General features: G+C 44.9%; 1 protein-coding gene across 2 annotated transcripts in view; it reads right to left on the minus strand.

The window, feature by feature from the left end:
• Positions 1-2233: 2233 nt before the first annotated feature.
• The window catches only part of SPSB4 (splA/ryanodine receptor domain and SOCS box containing 4), an 82903-nt gene continuing 70171 nt past the window's right edge, over positions 2234-14965 (minus strand). Inside the window, exons 3-4 of one of the 2 annotated variants that reach the window (XM_078354986.1) lie at positions 5209-5298; positions 2234-3695 (exon numbers count right to left, since the gene is read on the minus strand). In XM_078354986.1, coding sequence (XP_078211112.1) covers positions 3568-3695; positions 5209-5298 — 218 coding nt within the window. In that variant the 3' untranslated portion in view covers positions 2234-3567. The remainder of the gene's footprint in view (positions 3696-5208; positions 5299-14965) is intronic. The other variant, XM_002759538.7, reaches the window with a different exon arrangement.

Raw genomic sequence — 14965 nt, forward strand, 5'->3', positions numbered from 1 at the left:
TTAGGGGATGGTGCCACCGTATGCTCCATTCGTAGACAATTACAAAGTGACTAGCAGGGCTGCCTTGGCAAGTGCCCCTGCTGGAAATGGATCATGGAGAGGCCAAACTTTAGAAAACGTGCCAAGCATACGGAGGGGCCTGGGCCCGGGTTATGATGGACACTGGCGCTAGGGGGTGGTCATGAGCTCTCAGGATGTCTGCTGGGAGATGCCCTTGGTCGTGTGTGTGTGTGTGTGTGTGTGTGTGTGTGTGTGTGCACGCACGCGCAGATGCATGCCTGCAGGGAGCACAATTGCACAGCAAGGCTGGCGGTATGTGGGGTTCACATACACAGGGATGCTGAGCTGGAGCTTGGGCGGGTCTGGCAGCACAGTGGCTCCCTTTCCTCATCTCAACTCACTGGGGCTCAGGAGTTTCCTCTTTGAGATTGGGAGAGCCACAAGGCCCCCTCGACCTGGAGCTCCATGACCTTTCAGGTGTTCGGCTCCGTCTCATTTCTTCAGTACTCAGCATCTTCCCAGAGGCCCCCCCCCCCATCGCACTCAATTATTGCGTCCCTTCTGCTCCCTGGCTCTAGCCCACCCCCTGCTCATCTCCACCCTCTGACATCATCTGTTTCTTTGCTTGTATGTCCTGTCTCTCCCTTAGAATGTGAGCTCTGATAGGGCAGGTCCAGATTTCCTTATTCTTGTTCTCATCACAGTGCTGAGTGCATGAAAAGTGCCTCAAAAGTACTTGGGAAAAGGAGAGGGAATGAAAGGGCAGGCGATCCGGGAGGCCTCAAGGCCAGGTTCTTGGCTCTGGGAGGATCATCCCCTCTGCTTCTCCTTGCAGTTTCCTGTGATCATCTCAGCTGCAGGGCAATTCCACCCGCCCCTCCATCTTCGCTGAACCCATGTGTCTGGTCTGAGCTGTGTGGGAAGGAGCAGGCAGAGGCCCTGCCTGTCAAATGTCCATAGCTCCCTGGGCAGATGAGACCACAAGCAGAGGAACTCAAGTCCCTGTGCTCAGGAGAGGGTCCTGAGCCCCAGGTGTGGCATCCTCAGCTGTGACACGAAGAGCTGAATTCTCAGAGCAGGCAGAGAAGGGGGAAGTGGTTAAGGAGGGCTTCCTGGAGGAGGGACACTCTAAGCCAGATCCTAGAGAGGGTAAAGATGGAGAGGACATTGTTGGGGTGAGGGAAACCACATAAGCGAGGCTTGGAAGCCAAGATAAGACAGATGCATCCAAGCTGGAAAGCTGGTGCTGAGATGCGGACTCCATGAGCTGGGAGAGGAGGAGGCCCCAGTCACCAGCTACCTGGCTCAGCCAGGACAGTGTGCACTGGAGGAAGCGACTTTCCCAAAGTCACAGCACGTAAGCCATGAAGCTAGGACTCAAACCCGGGCTTTCTACACACAAAGCCTCCATGCCTCCGCAGGAAGTGGCCTCTGGCAAACGAAACGACTGAAAGCTGCCTGAGGCAGAGCCGGGCCCTGAGGTCAGAGCAGGGAACATTACCCCTTGAGGCAGGTGCCGCAAGTCTGGTTCTTTTGGTGATCCTTGGGAAGGTTGTCTGCCCTTAAAATAACAAGAGGGAAGCCTTCCCTTTATACTCTATTCTCATCCACCCCACTTCAAGAGCTCCTCACTTTATTATGCTGTACTACGTATCTCTGGGGATGAGACACACCAGCCCGGGCTCTGGGTCCCTGGAAATTGCCATCGTGCATGCTGTTGGCTGGTCTGCTAAGTGAATGCGATGCCAGCCCTTACTCAGACCCTATCCGGACTCCAACTCCTGAACTGCAACCAGCCCTGAGCCTGGCCTTACTTCACACTCACCCCTCAGCAATTTGTACTGCTCCTTGGTGACAACATGCATTTGCCAGAGTCACATCCAGTCCCACCTCCAGTCCACTTGGAATCTGGTGTTGCATAGGGTTTGCCCTGCCTGGCCCTGAGTGCCTTTCCAGAGCTGCCCCTTGACTCTGGCACCAGGAGGCTGAGTTGTTTTTCCACCATTAAGGTCAGCTTTGCAAGCAGGATCCAGGCACATTCTCTCTTCCAGGGCAGCCTTTGCAAAATAGCTGGAGTTTGGGCACAAGCAGGGACCACAAGTCAGACGAGACAAAAAGAGTCTAAAGAGGGATTCGCGCACCTGGCTTCTATGGGTCTGAAGCCTTCTATGACAGACCGGCCAGGTTGATGGAAGAAGCTTTCTGGGTCCCTCCCCAAACATTTAATACACGGCTGAAGGACTGAATGACAAACTTTATTAGAAACGCTCCTCATTCATCAGTCAAATTCACATTAAAGTGGGGGCAAGGGGGTGGGAAGGGAGAGGCAGTGCTGTCTGGGGCTCTGATATCCCACTGCTGTGATGATTTCCAGTTAAAAAAATGATGTGGGCAGAGAGTATCTGAAACACACATGTGGTGGCGGCAGCAGCGGTGGTGGCAGCGGCATTCCTGCGAGAGGACCAGGTTCGGAGCAGGTGCAGAATGCATCCCCCACACCCACCCTTCCAGTTACAAGGCTGCCCCCACGGACCTCAAGCTGATAAATAAACAGCACATCACACACACATTTGAAGCAGGAAACAAACTCGTAGAAGTCTCCTAAAGTGAAAAAATAATTTGCTCAAATAAAGCTTTGTGAATGCTGCACCCTGAATGGACATTGCCCAGAGACCCTGGACACTGCAGGAAGGCCCCCCCAACCCAGGACACATCAGACTTGGGTGTCACAATGCCCCCAGTTCCCTTGTTAGCACCTGTGGACTAAGTACTGTCCTCTCCACATTCCTCCTTTAAAATACAAATGCTACTTAAAATAATGGTAAGGATACACTCTTCCCTGGGGTGAACCAGTCAGACTCATCTTCCCCGAAGACAGGTGTCTGGGCATCCAGAGAACGGTGAGCCAGTGGCTGGGAAGGGGGCACGTGGAAAGGGGAAGTAAACAATGTTCATTCAAAGAGGTAAGCCGGAAGGTGTCTCCACTCTGCGCTGTCCACTTGCCAGGTGTGCGGTTGGGCCTCCTGGAAACAGTCTCTTAAAGTGGCCCAAAGTCCTCAAACAGCATGACAATCCTGCTACCCTGGCAAGGGGTGTTGGCCAGGAGGGGCACGGCGTCAGGCTTCTTTCATCATTCATTATTCAGAGGCAATTTTCTCCCTGCACAGGCTAATTTCTCTCTGGCCCTGTCTGCAACAAGGCACACAATAGAAAGTCTCCTGCCCAAATGTTTTATTCATTCTCTTGAATAAGGAAACAGGCTCTCTGATCAATACGGTGGCTGCTGTGCCTGGTTGGTGGCAGGATTTCCAGCAGGTGCAGGCTCCAGGCTCTCTGTGGCTCCAAAGGAGGTGTGTGACTTGGGAGGGCTGCCTTGAGGGCAGTAAATCTTGTTGGTAACAGACCTTTACTTTCCAAAGTTGGCATTATGTCCTGGCTTTGAAAGAACTGAGTGTCCTGGGGAGCCGGGGGAAGGGTAGATCCTTTCCCCTATGTGCCATGAGACTGTGAATATGACAGGTGGGCTGGGCCCTGCGGTGTATGTCTGTGCTGCCCCTCAGGCCTGGCTCACTGGTACTGCAGATAGTTTTTGAGAGACTGAGGCAGGGGCAGGGAGCTGATGTCCCGCAGGCGCTGGCGGCCCAGAGCTGAGCGGACGGATCTCCGGCACAGGTCCATCAGTGGCAGGGGCTCAGCTGCAATGAGAGGGAAGCAGTTAGAGTGTGGCCCGCGCCGTCCTGGCACCTTCTCATCCCCCTAGCTGCACACCGCCTGCCTGCCTGATCCTCGGAGCTGACCTTCAGGGCCCATGGCTTCTCCTCTGAGAAGATATCTCTGGTTACATAAGCTGAAGGCCTAGAGCAGTGTTCATCAGACTGTGGAATTCAACCAGTGAGACAAGAGTCACGAAATCAATTCAACGGGTGGTGACCAGCAATGTATTTTTTTAAAAAAGAAAGAGAAAATGAAAGCAATATCCATAGCAAGAATAAATATTATTTCATGAAGTCCTTGTCTCTGATGTAGGTGTTTAGTGTGTTTTAACCTGAAAAGTACTTCTCACTGCAGGTTGTGATGGAAAATGTTTAAAAGCTGCTGGACCTGCAGTGGGGTTTCCTCTTACAAACAGGTTAGATGCTGAGAGGCTGTCTGAAATGCATGTGAACCCTGAAACTTCCCTCACAGCCTTCTTTGATGGTCTGAAGAGGGTTGCATTTTCTTCCAGCATCTAGTTCTGGGAAAATTTGTAAGTTAAAATCCATAAATAATGGAACCTTTGGACCCAGGACCAGTTAAACCGAGTTTAACTAGGTTTATTGCAGACACCGTTATTAAGTGCTTATTCTTGTCCAGGCCCTCTGATTAGCCTTGGGGATACAGGGATAACCAGAGGCAGCTCTGGAAAGGGGTGAAGGGGCTCATAGTCTGGGATTTTAAATAGGTCAATCATTTTAATAGAGTGTAATATATGCAATAATTCCTAAATACACAAAAGGTACAGAAACTGGAAATTTCTTATATAGAAGAGCTGTTTGAAAGCTTCAAAGAGAGGACACCTAATGGGGGTTTTGAAGCGTGAATACAAGTGTTAGAGGCACATGAGGGTGGGGAGGATATCCTAGGCAGAGAGAACAGGCAAAGGCAAAAGAGGAATAAAACAGGATAGGCTGAGGTTTGAGGGGAGAGGAACAGTGCTGATCAGTTGGCATCAGCTGGAAGGAAGATGATGATTGTGGTCACATACCATCTTGCATGGCTTGTACAGGTCTGCTTTCCCCAGTCCTACAGGAATATGCTGGAGGCCTGAACCTGCATCTTTTGTTTTTTGAGACAGAGGTTTACTCTTGTTGCCCAGGCTGGAGTGCAATGGTGTGATCTTGGCTCACCGCAACTTCTGCCTCCTGGGTTCTCCTGCCTCAGCCTCCCAACTAGCTGGGATTACAGGCATGTGCCACCATGCCCGGCTAATTTTTTGTATTTTTAGTAGAAATGGGGCTTCTCCATATTGGTCAGCCTGGTCTTGAATTCTGGACCTCAGGTGATGTACCCACCTCAGCCTCCTAAAGTGCTGGGATTACAGGCGTGAGCCACCGTATCCAGCCTGAACCTGCATCTTACTACTTTTTTTGGTAATAGAATAAATGATATTTAATAAATATCCCATAATGTACTAAGATACAATAAAACCGTTGAGTGATGAATACTAACACAGGAGCTGTGACAGGAATAATACCACAGAGGAAGGCCCTCTGCAGATCCACCCGAGGCCTGCAGCTTTCCAACATTTTTCATCACGACCTGCAGTGAGAAGTACTTTTTACATGGGAAGGTAGTCCAGAGTCAAGAATATGTTCTGTAGGAATTTTTATTTACCTGAGCTGCAGAGTTAATAAAGGGAGCCATTAAAATTAAGGTGGGACTCAGGGGCACGTGCTTTGAAGCTGTGCACAGGAGTCCATCCAGCTCTTCTTCACTTGAGATAAGATCCCACGACTATTGGAAGGGAGCATTAGTGGCTTCAAACACTCACCTCTGTATCCTCTTTATTAAATGTTTTTAAAAAAGATTTATTATTTTTTATTTTTATTGTATAATTTTACTTGTACAAAATCTCCAGAATAGTCAAATATGGAGACAGTATATTGATCCTCATACAAAATGAGGCTGGACAGGGAAAGCCCAGCCATGCCCAGAAGGCACAGAAGGCTGATCACTCACCTCCAGTTGCCCAATCACTGTGCGTAGGCCAGCATTTGACAACCCTCCCTTAGCATGCCCCTTTGTACCCAGCTCTCCCACTCCTTTGTACCCAGCTCTCCCACTCCTTGTCCCCCATCTTGCTTCAGGAAAACTGAGCTGCTAAAGTTTCAAAATCACTGGCAGACCTTAAGAGATTTTCTTATCACTTTCATGCCCTAAGCACATAATAGGAATCCAACATCCAAAACGCTTAGCCTTGTCAGCAAACCCAACTCCCTGTGTGTTCCCTGCCCAATTAGGGGCTGAAGAGGACAGAATGCCTTTTATCTTCATCTCTCTGAGTCATTGAAATCAATCTAGAGGCTAAATTCCAAAGGAAGAAAGAAAAGGAGTTCAGAGTACGTTGCTAGCTCTAAATGTGAAATACAAATCATCTCTCCTCACTTCTGCGGGGAGAGTAAACTCACAATCGCAAAGTGCACAGAGAAAGTCCTTGGGTTGCTGCCCCCACTGTGGAACGTTAAGAGCTCGGAGAATGCCCAGCGTTGGCTGTGCCTATTCCCTCGGCTCTTCTTTCTCACCTCTCCTGGCTTTGAGGCTTTCCTTATAACTACCAAATATCAAAGCTTGGAAATAACCACCTAGATAGGAAGGGAAGCACAGAAGTTTCCAGTATGGGAGCTATTCTTAGAACTATGTTTTTGACTAAAGATAAAACTGAAAAAGAACTATTGTTCACAAAGGTGAATACCCAAGTTGCCAATAAACATATGTAAACGTGCTCAACTTCATGAATCATCAGGAAAGTAAAAATTCATACCATAATATGCCTCTACTACATGCCAACAACAGAGACTAAAGTGATGATTTCCTCTCTCCTGTGATGCCTGGGACTGAAGTCTGAAGTGATGAAGACCTCTCATAGATTCTGCTTAGAAGTTGTCAAATATTTAGCCAAAATTCGTACCCAGAGTTAACTGCATGGGTTACCTGTCCTCCAATCCAGGTTTGCTTAAACAGCTGCGGTGACTCCAAGACAGTCTATGAAGACTCAACTGACAAACAAATAAATGTCCTGACACTGTTAGCAGCGATTAATTCTGTCTTTTCTAAAAAGAGACATTTCCTCCACTATTTATTGTCTACTTATATTTAATTTATATATTAATGTAAAAATGAGGGCTCATATGTTGGTCTATTTCTAAATTTTTATTCTGTCTCTAACCCTCAGGCATAATTAAAATAACCTAATGGAAAGGAGTGGCAGGCCACTGCAAATTCTGAGACGGGCAAAAAACTCTTGTGCTCTCTTGAAAGCGCCACCTCCTGGCTGGAGGCCAGCCAACTCAGGACATTATAGCAATTCATGATAGAACAACCTTGCTCCAAGGAAGGAGAAAACAGGTGCTAATTCCACTGCCTGCCAAATCCTGGCTAACCAGTGGTCCCAAGTCTGTCCAGATCACAGCTTCACTGCTAGCATAACCAGCACTCAAGAATGCCAGCACACTAAACATCTATAACCAAAGACTCTCACAGAGACTACTTTATTCTCCTGCTACCTCCACCAGAGTGGGTACTGGTATCCATGACTGGGAGACCTGAAGACAGATCACATCACAGCACACCTTGTAAACATTTCCCAGCACCAGCCCAGAGTCTGGTAGCCCCCCTGCATGGTTAGACCCAGAAGAGCAAAAGCAATAATTGCAGTCCAGCTCTCAGGTAGCCCTGTCCCTAAGGAAGCAGGAGAGCACTACATAAAAGTGGATAAAAATCCACCAGCCAAGTATCTGCTGTCTTCAAGAGACTCACCTAGCACATAAGGACTCACATAAACCTAAGGTAAAGAGGGGAAAGAGACATTCCATCAAATGGAAACCAGCAGCAAGCAGGAGTAGCTATTCGTATATGAGATAAAACAGGCTTTAAAGCAACAACAGTTTAAAAAGACAAAGAAGGGGCCAGGTGCAGTGGCTCATGCCTGTAATCCCAGCATTTTGGGAGGCTGAGGCAGATGGATCACCTGAGGTTGGGAGTTTGAGACCAGCCTGACCAATATGGAGAAACCCTGTCTCTACTAAAAATACAAAATTAGCCAGGCATGGTGGTGCATGCCTGTAATCCCAGCTAGTCGAGAGGCTGAGGCAGGAGAATCGCTTGAACCCAGGAAGTGGAGGTTGTGGTGAGCCAAGATTGTGCCACTGCACTCCAGCCTGGGAAACAAGAGTGAAACTCTGTCAAAAAAAAAAAAAAAAAAAAAAAAAAAGACAAAGTGGAACATTATATCATGATAAAAAGATCAGTCCAAGAGGAAAATATCACAATCTTAAATATATATGCACCTAACACAGGATCTCCCAAATTTATAAAACAATTATGACTAGACATAAGAAATGAGATAGAAAACAACAGAACAATAGTGGAGGACTTTGATACTCCACTGACAGCACTAGAGAGTTCACCAAGACAGAGTCAACAAAGAAAAAATGGACTTCAACTATACCCTAGAAAAAATTGAATTGACAAATATTTACAGCACATTCTACCCAACAACTGCAGAAGATACAGTCTTTTCTTAAGCACATGGAATCTTCTCCAAGATAGACTATATGATAGGCTACAAAACAAGTCTCAATAAGTTTAAGAATATCGGAATTATATCAAGTATCCTCTCAGACCACAGTGGAATAAAATTGGAAATTAACTCCAGAAGGAACCCTCAAACCTATAGAACTACATGGAAATTAAATAATCTGCTCCTGAATGATCTTTGGGTCAACAATGAAATCAAGATGGAAATTTAAAAATTCTTTGAATTGAATGATAATAGTGACACAACTTATAAAAACCTCTGGGATACAGCCAAAGCACTGCTAAGAGGAAAGTTCATAGCATTAAATGCCTACATAAAAAAAGCTGAAAGGGCATAAGTAGACAATCTAAGGTCACATCTCAAGGAACCAGAGAAACAAGAACAAAATAAACTCAAACTCAGAAGAAAAAATAAATAACAAAGATCAGAGCAGAACTAAATGAAATTGAAACAAAAAATACAAAAGATAAATAAAACAAAAAGCTGGTTCTTTGAAAAGAAACAAAATCGATAGACCATTAATGAGAATAACCAAGAAAAGACAAGAGAAGATCCAAATAAGTTCAATTAGAAACAAAACAGGAGATATTACAACAGATACCACAGAAATACAAAAGGTCATTCAAGGGGATTATGAACAATGTTACATGCACAAATAGGTATATTGCACTCACAAATAGAAATATTTCAAGAAATTTATCTATATCCTCTAGAGGTTGAAATATACAACCTTTCTAGATTAAATCAGAAAAAAATAGAGACGCTGAACAGACCAGTAACAAAGTAGTGAGATTGAAATGGTAATAAAAAAATTGCCACCCAAAAAAAGTCAAGGACCAGATGGATTCACAGCTGAGTTCGATCAGGTATTCAGAGAAGAACTGGTACCAATCTTTCTGAAACTATTCCAAAAGACAGCAAAAGAGGAAATCCTCCTAAAATCATTCTATGAAGCCAGTATCACCCTAATACCAAAACCAGTAAAGGACATAACAAAAGAACAAAACTACAGACCAATATCCCAGATGAGCATACATGCAAAAATCTTCAACAAAATACTAGCTAACCCAATCCAACAGGATATCAAAAAGATAATACACCATGATCAAGTGGGTTTCACACCAGGCATGCAGGAATGGTTTAATATATGCAAGTCAATAAACGTGATACATCACATAAACGGAATTAAAAACAGAAATCATATGAGGATCTCAATAGATGCAGAAAAAACATGTGACAAAATGCAGCATCCTTTATAATTAAAACCCTCATTTAAGGCTTTACTACCTTAAAGTATGTCAGACAAGGGACACACTTTAAGGTAGTAAAAGCCTGCTGATATTATACTGAATGGAGAAAAGTTGAAAGCATTCTCCCTGAGAACTAGAACAAGACAAGGATGCCCACTTTCACCACTGCTTTTCAACAGTGTATTGGAAGTCCTAGCCAGAACAATCAGACAAGAGAAAGAAATAAAGGGCATCCAAATCCATAAAGAGGAAGTCAAACTGTAGCTATTCACCGATGATATGACTGTATGTATACCCAGAAAACCCTAAAGACTCATCCAAAAAGCTCCTCAATCTGATAAGTAAATTCATTTAAGTTTCAAGATACAAAATCAATGTACACAAATCAGTAGTGCTGCTATACATCAGCAGTGACAAAGCTGAGAATCAAATCAAGAACTCAACCCCTTTTACAACAGCTACAAAAAAAAAAAAAAGAGAATGAAGTTGGATCCTTATCCCTTATCTTATACAAAAATCAACCAAGATGTATCAAAAACTTAAATCTAAGATCTGAAACCATAAAAATTCTAGAGTATAACATAGGAAAAACTCTTCTAAACATTGGCTTAGGCAAAAAGTTCATAACTAAGAACCTAAAAGTAAATGCAATAAAAACAAAGATAAATAGATGGGACCTAATTAAACTAAAGAGCTTCTATAGAGCAAATGAAATCATCAGCAGATTAAACACAGAGTGGGAGAAAGTATTCACAAACTATGCATCTGACAAAGGACTAATGTCCAGAATCTACAAGGAACTCAAGCAAATCAGCAAGGAAACAAAAACAAAAACAATCCATCAAAAAGTAGACAAAGGATATGACTAGAAAATTCTCAAAAGAAGATATACAAATGGCCAACAAACATACGAAAAAATGCTCAACATCACTAATTATCAAGAAAATGCAAATTAAAATCACAATGAAATACTTCTGCAAGAATGGCCATAATTAAAAAAAATAACAAATGTCAAAAAAACAACAGATGTTAGTGTGGATGTGGTGAAAAGGGAACACTTTTACACTGCTGGTGGGAATGTAAACCAGTACAACCATTATGGAAAACAGTGTGGAGATTCCTTTAAAGAACTAAAGTAGAATTACTGTTTGATCTAGCAATCTCACTACTAGGTATCTACTCAGAGGAGAATCATTATATGAACAAGACACTTGCACATGCATGTTCATAGCAGTACAATTCACATTTGTAAAAATGGAATTGAAAACATATTTTTACAAATATGATGGACCTAAATGCCCATCAACGAATGAGTGGATAAACAAAATTATATATATATAAAATCACATTTTGTTATATACACACACCTTGAAATACTATTCAGCCATAAAAAGGAACAAAATGATGGCATTCAAAGCAACTTGGATGAAGTTGGAGACCATTATTCTAAGTGAAGTAACCCAGGAATGGAAATCAAACATCTATGTTCTCACTTATAAATGGGAGCTAAAGTATGAGGAGGCAAAGTCATAAGAATGATCTAATGGACTTTGGGGACTTTGAGGGGAAGGATGGGAGGGGCTTGAGGGGTAAAAGACTACAGATTGAGTAGTGCATCAAAATTTCATAAATCACCACTAAAGACTTTTTCCATGCAACCAAAAACCGTCGGTTCCCCCAAAACTATTGAAATTAAGAAAGAAAACAAAAGAATGACTAAAATGAAAAAGATAGTATTAAGTGCTGACAAGGATGTAGAGCAACCGGAATGCTCACAATGCTTTTAGTGGGAATGTGAACTGCACAACCACTTTGGAAAACTAGGCACATCAACTATAACTGCTGAATCTCCTGGGTAAACACCTAACAGTAAAGCATATACACATTCACCAAAATGTACATTCACAAATGCTCATAGGAGCATTACTTGTAACAGCACCAAATTGGAAGCAACAATCTTACTGTCCATAAATAGTGGAATGTAAAGATAAATTGTGTGGTTTCATATAGAACACTAATCAGCCACAAGAACGAAGGAATCACAATTACATGTAAAAGCGTGGAGGAATCTTTCAACATAATTTTGAGTGAAAAAAAAGTACATTTTGTGTGACTCCTTCTGAAGAGAAGCAAAAGCAAGGTGATGAAGTTAGGACAGAGGTGACCTTAAGGGAGTAGTGATGGGGATGAGGAGGCATGAGGGATTCCTGGGCAGGGGTGGGGGGGCACTGGTATTTTCTGCTGCTTAAATTGAGTTCTGGTTCTATTAGTGTGTTGTTTGTAAACATCAAGCAGCATCCTTAAGATTTGTATGCTGTATACTTATACTTCAAAAACAAGTTTACATTAAAAAAAATAATAAATCATGGACAGAAGTACTCGGTGAGACGCAACACGAGCGAAGCATCTGCCTTGCCTGCCCTAATGGGAAAAAGTAGGGGGAAGGAGCTGGCTTGGAATCCTAGCTTCTGCTCCCACCACCCATCTAATAGAGGAGAAAAACGTGGCATTACATTTTTATCATCTGTAAAATGGGAATAGCAACACCTCCACCTACGGGCTGTTGTGATGATGGTATGACAAAACGGGCCCCTTGCCTTAAAGGTTCTCTCTAAAGTGTGTCTTATCTCAGGCCACCAGCCCAAGAAATACCTTTAAAAATAGTCATAATTTACTTATTGTGGTTCTAAAAATGCCTCAGTACATCATCCTAATTGACAACAATGTTCTGCTCTTGATGAAGATTTGCTGGAGCCAGGGCTGGACGTCTGATTCTGTGCTAAAAACATCACAAGGCAATCATTTCCAAAGTTCTCCAGTGACCTGAATATTAAGGAATTTTCCATTACTAACCTCCTGCACAACCCTAGGTGAGCCATAGCACTTCCCAGGAACTCTGTTTAGCTATCAATAACATGGGGGAAGTTTGAACATCCACTTATGATGGTCTGTGTGATGAAAATGGGTGGAGATCTTGGCACAGAGACTGGTGGCTTAAGCTGCTCCCCTAGACCCTCTGAAGTCTTCTCTGCCTGCAGTGGGAAGATGCCAAGATGCGAGTCCCTACCCTACCCCAATCCTGTATTTATAGTTTGAAAAAAGATCAATATCTTAGGGTCAAGATGTTAAATTCTCTTGTAATTTTAGACAATGGTCAGCAGATGGGGAGGGTTTGAGTGACAGCCCTGAGAGCTGAACTCAAATAGAACTGGGCACTGTTTTCAGGGAATGAAACGAGGAGGAGCCACACACATGTGCAAGCACACACACACTCTGTGGCAGACAATGGTGCTCATCAGTCATCCACAGACTATGGTTTTGGTGTCTGAAGCCTCAGAATTGCTTTCATGCCTCTGAGCCTCCCCTCATGCTGCTCCTTTTGCCTAGAAGACTATTCCCTGTACTTCCTGCCAGGAGCATGTCTCATCTTTCAGGACTCAAATCAAGTGTCACCTCTTCCCCAATGACTTGGCTCCTCTGTCCTCAGAGTCTACACCCATTAGGTATAAATCCACTTACTTAATCATGCAAATTGTCAAGCGTATCATTATCTATAGTAATGCTACTTCTAAAATATGGCATCCCTGTACTGACTTGGCCCCATCATGGCCAACAGAGACCTCAGCTCCCATCTAGGAAGCATTTGGAATTTGGAGAGTTTTCTGTTGACAAGCTTCACTGTTTCCCCAGCAAAAAGGGTTGTGACTACAGCTGGGACACAAGCAGCATCTTCAGATGAACTCTGCGCCAACAAGCGTCATCGGCACAGATGGTCCCCACAGCCCAGGTGGGGCCCTCATTTTTCCCTGGAATAGGGAGCGATCAAGTTACTTCTTGTGCACAGAGGAGTGTTGCACAGGAAAATAGTCCTAAATAATGCATGGCCTTCCCTAGCAACGCTGCAAAGCAAGGACATGAGAAACCTCCAAAGGGGACAACCCAGAACAGGGAGTGCTTGAAAAATTCCATTCGAATGTTGCAGCTAAACTGCATGGGGGCTGGCTGTTCAAAAGATGGAGGCAGTGTGCTCAGGGGAGCAGCTTGGGCCCACACACTACACGCCTCTCACCCATCATCTCCCTGAAATGATGGAAGATTCACTCGTGTGTGCATGCGTACACACGAGGGACAGGATAAGAGTGCTGGAAAACAAGAAAGGCCATCAGCAACCAGACATTATGGTAAATACCAGGAAGACAGGAAGCAGGTGTGACAGAATGGTGGAGAAATCAAGCAGCGAGACCAGTAGCCTTGTACACCAGGGATGAGCAAGGCTCTTATCAAGAGTCCTAGAGAAACCCCAAGCTCCAAGGAGCAAACACAGGGTAATCCTTAAAGAACTGTAATCCCAACACCTGGGTCAGTTGTGTTCCTGTCTCTGCCCCAGCTGCAGAGCCCGATCCAGCTCTGTTCGAGCAGGGCAGCCTTTGGGAGAGGCTCCTGGCGATGTCAAGGTCCAACAGAGAAGCTGAATAGAGCATGGGCAAAACCTCCACAGCAGAGGTGGGCAGGATTTGCGGAAAAGACACCTCCACTTAGATGACGAACTCAAGGGCCTGGCCTTCCCATCAGCTCCCTGACTCAGTACTGACAGAAGAGTGTGTCTGGCAAAATATTTTTCAACCAAAGACTCCTCATCCTCTCAGGCTAAGGGGAGCTACACTGTTGCAGAGCAAACAGCGGCTACCTTTTTGGATGTCTGCAGTGGCTCTGAAAGAAGAGCTTTTGTGCACCTAGTCTGAAAGTTACTCAAGGAGGCACTCCAGCAAAATGAGAAAGAAGCCCTAGAAACAGAATGGCACCACCTCTAGAAAAAGAGGAGAGCGAACGCAACACTGAAGTGAAGGAAGCAGAATGGAACAATGTGGACCACACAGGAAGGGGGATTTCTCACAACCAGAAGGTGGTGCGGAGGTTTGTATTTGGCAGGGGACCCAGGAGGGGACCTGCCCTGCCTCCACCACTGAGTGAGCATGCAGCCCCCAGAGAAGGCAGAAGGGCAGGGGGTACTGGGACAGAGTGATTGGTCCAATTAAGGCAGTGTGCGGAGCTCTCAGAGAAGAAGCTGGGGTTGCAGTTTTCTGTGTGTGGAGTGGCAGTTCCAGAGGGCACAGTGGAAGATTTGAGTGGTGGGGAAACTGAGGGCTGGAGTCAGAGGTAAGAGGGCACAGAGTGTCATGGGGGATGGCTCTTTAGCAAAGTCAGCTGCTAGAAAGTGGTTCCACTAGGTATTAGGAGCCAATAGAACTGCACACGGTTCCATTCCCCCTTCCCTGTGGTTCATACCACTTGGTTCAGTTCTCTCCTCACTCCTTGATGCTGTCATCCACTGACCGCTGACCCGGGGTTTGTCAGGGTTTTGGCCTGGCCTCCCATACCCCGTCTCCACCCACAGCCACCACTCCTGATGACTCCTCCA

This window comes from Callithrix jacchus, chromosome 17, assembly GCF_049354715.1.
Source record: "Callithrix jacchus isolate 240 chromosome 17, calJac240_pri, whole genome shotgun sequence".
Lineage (NCBI taxonomy): Eukaryota > Metazoa > Chordata > Mammalia > Primates > Cebidae > Callithrix > Callithrix jacchus.